This window comes from Buceros rhinoceros, unplaced genomic scaffold (genome assembly GCF_000710305.1).
Source record: "Buceros rhinoceros silvestris isolate BGI_N320 unplaced genomic scaffold, ASM71030v1 scaffold40476, whole genome shotgun sequence".
Lineage (NCBI taxonomy): Eukaryota > Metazoa > Chordata > Aves > Bucerotiformes > Bucerotidae > Buceros > Buceros rhinoceros.
In genome coordinates, this window is record NW_010418841.1 from 2,439 (window position 1) to 4,289 (window position 1,851).

Here is a 1,851-nt window from a genome sequence, read left to right on the forward strand (position 1 = left end):
GGCGCCCCAGAGCCCACAGAGGCGGCCGACGAGTGGGAGGGGGCTGCCGGCCCTGCAGACAGGGCAGACAGCCCGGCAGCAGCAACCGGGCCTGAGGAAGAAGCTCGCGACTCGGCAGCAGCTCCTGAGCCTGAGGATGGAGATACTGACGCAGCAGTGACTCCTGAGCTTGCCATGGCAGCGGTCAATACCCTGGAGGATGCTTCAGAGCCCATGGAAATATCTAGAGAACCAGCAGCAGCAGCTCCGGAGCCACCAGGAGTGTCCCCTGGGGACTCAGGAAGGTGGGTAGCGGGGTCTGTGGGTGACGTGTGGTCACAGTTCTCTGCTGAGGGGTAGTTTGCTCTGTCCAGGCAGCTCTGGCCTTCCCTGAGGGCCTGCCCAGGCAGGTCCGCCTCAGCGAGCACGCAGGCTGTTGGTGGAGGACAGGACATCCATCAGGATCCCAGTCACAGCCCTGAGGTGGTTTGGGGTTTTCCTCAGAAGTTACGTAGCTCTTTCGTAACCCAGAGAGGGAGGGCGGTGGCTGCTCTGGTGGAGGTTTGCTCTGGTGGAGCCGCCTTTGGGGTGCGTGTGGTTCAGCCCTTTGCTGGGAACAGCAGGATGTCCCACAGAGAGCAGCTTCCCCGGCACACCGCCCTGGTGAGGAGGAGGAGGAGGACGGGCTGGGGGGTTGGGAACGCCCCCTCCATAGTGGTGTTTGCACCCCGGGGTCAGCTGTTGAGGGTCAGACCGTGGGGCAAGAGCCCGATTTCGGAGCCACTGGGGTGAGGTCCTTCCCGGGTGCTCAGTGCTGTTTGTTTTGTAGGCAGCCCTCGGAACCTGCGGCCGCCTACGGGATTTCTGTCCTGAGAGAAGCCTTCAAGATCCTGTCGGACTCCCCGGATGCTGACGCCCTCTTCACCAAACTGGACGAAACGGACTTTTCCTTCCCCAAGCAACTGTCTCCTTCTGTATCCCACAGAACCAAGAGACGGAAGGAAGAGGAGAATCAAGACTCAGAGATCTCAGACCCTCTCGAAATCTCCCATAAGGGCAAACGCTTGTTGACCATAAGCAAACTGGTCGCGGAGCAAGACAGCCAGTACAGCGAGTCGAGCGAGAGCCCAGACTCTTCCCAGGAGCCAGTTGTGTCCTCTGCTTCCCGGCCCGTTCAGAAACCGCATGACCAGCCTGCAGCTACCGAGAGTGCCGAGCACGACGCCCGTCCCTTGCGGTATAGTCCAACCTGCGCCCAGTCTTTGGACTTGCAGCTGCTGGCAGTAGCAGGAGCCACACAACCCCTTATCTCTAGCTCAGCAGCGTGCTGACGTCCCCGTCCCCTGGCCTGTGTGGAGCCGGGCAGAGCGCGGGCCCTGCTGGCCGTACGTGGTGCTGTTGGGTTAGTGGAGAGGAGAGGAGGGCCACAGGCAGCGGTGAGCTCTGCTGGTGCGTGGGGAACCTGCGTTCCTCTGCGCCCGGGGTGAAGCTGGGAAGGGTCGGGAGGTGCAGCTTGTGGAAGAGGTTAAACTCTCCTTCCCACCTCGAGGGAGACACAGCGCTGACCTTGCTGAGGCTCTCCAGTCCCCAAAACTTCGGTGTCAAGCGCCTGCTTGTAGCTGTCTGACTGTTTCTTCCCCTCACGGCCGAAGTGGCCGCAGGAAGAGCTGGGGCTGTGTTGGTGGGTCTTCCCTTTTTTTAAGGGTTTCCCACAGAAAACAGCAAAGTAGCAGCAGAGCTGTAACCTTCTCGCTGACAGACGGAGCTGAGTCTCACAGAGTGTCCCGTAAGCCCTGACAGCGTGTAACAGCTTCGGCTTCAGCGTCCCAGCGGCTCCGCCTCCTGGGCGGGCTTTTGCGCGCGGACCGACAC

At 61.3% G+C, this 1,851-nt stretch overlaps 1 protein-coding gene across 1 annotated transcript in view; it reads left to right on the forward strand.

The window, feature by feature from the left end:
- Window positions 1-1,851, forward strand: part of TERF2 (telomeric repeat binding factor 2) — a gene marked incomplete at its 3' end in the record, with an annotated part of 6,175 nt that overhangs the window by 2,438 nt on the left and 1,886 nt on the right. The window contains exon 6 of the mRNA XM_010138685.1: window positions 809-1,216. Coding sequence (XP_010136987.1) covers window positions 809-1,216 — 408 coding nt within the window. The remainder of the gene's footprint in view (window positions 1-808; window positions 1,217-1,851) is intronic.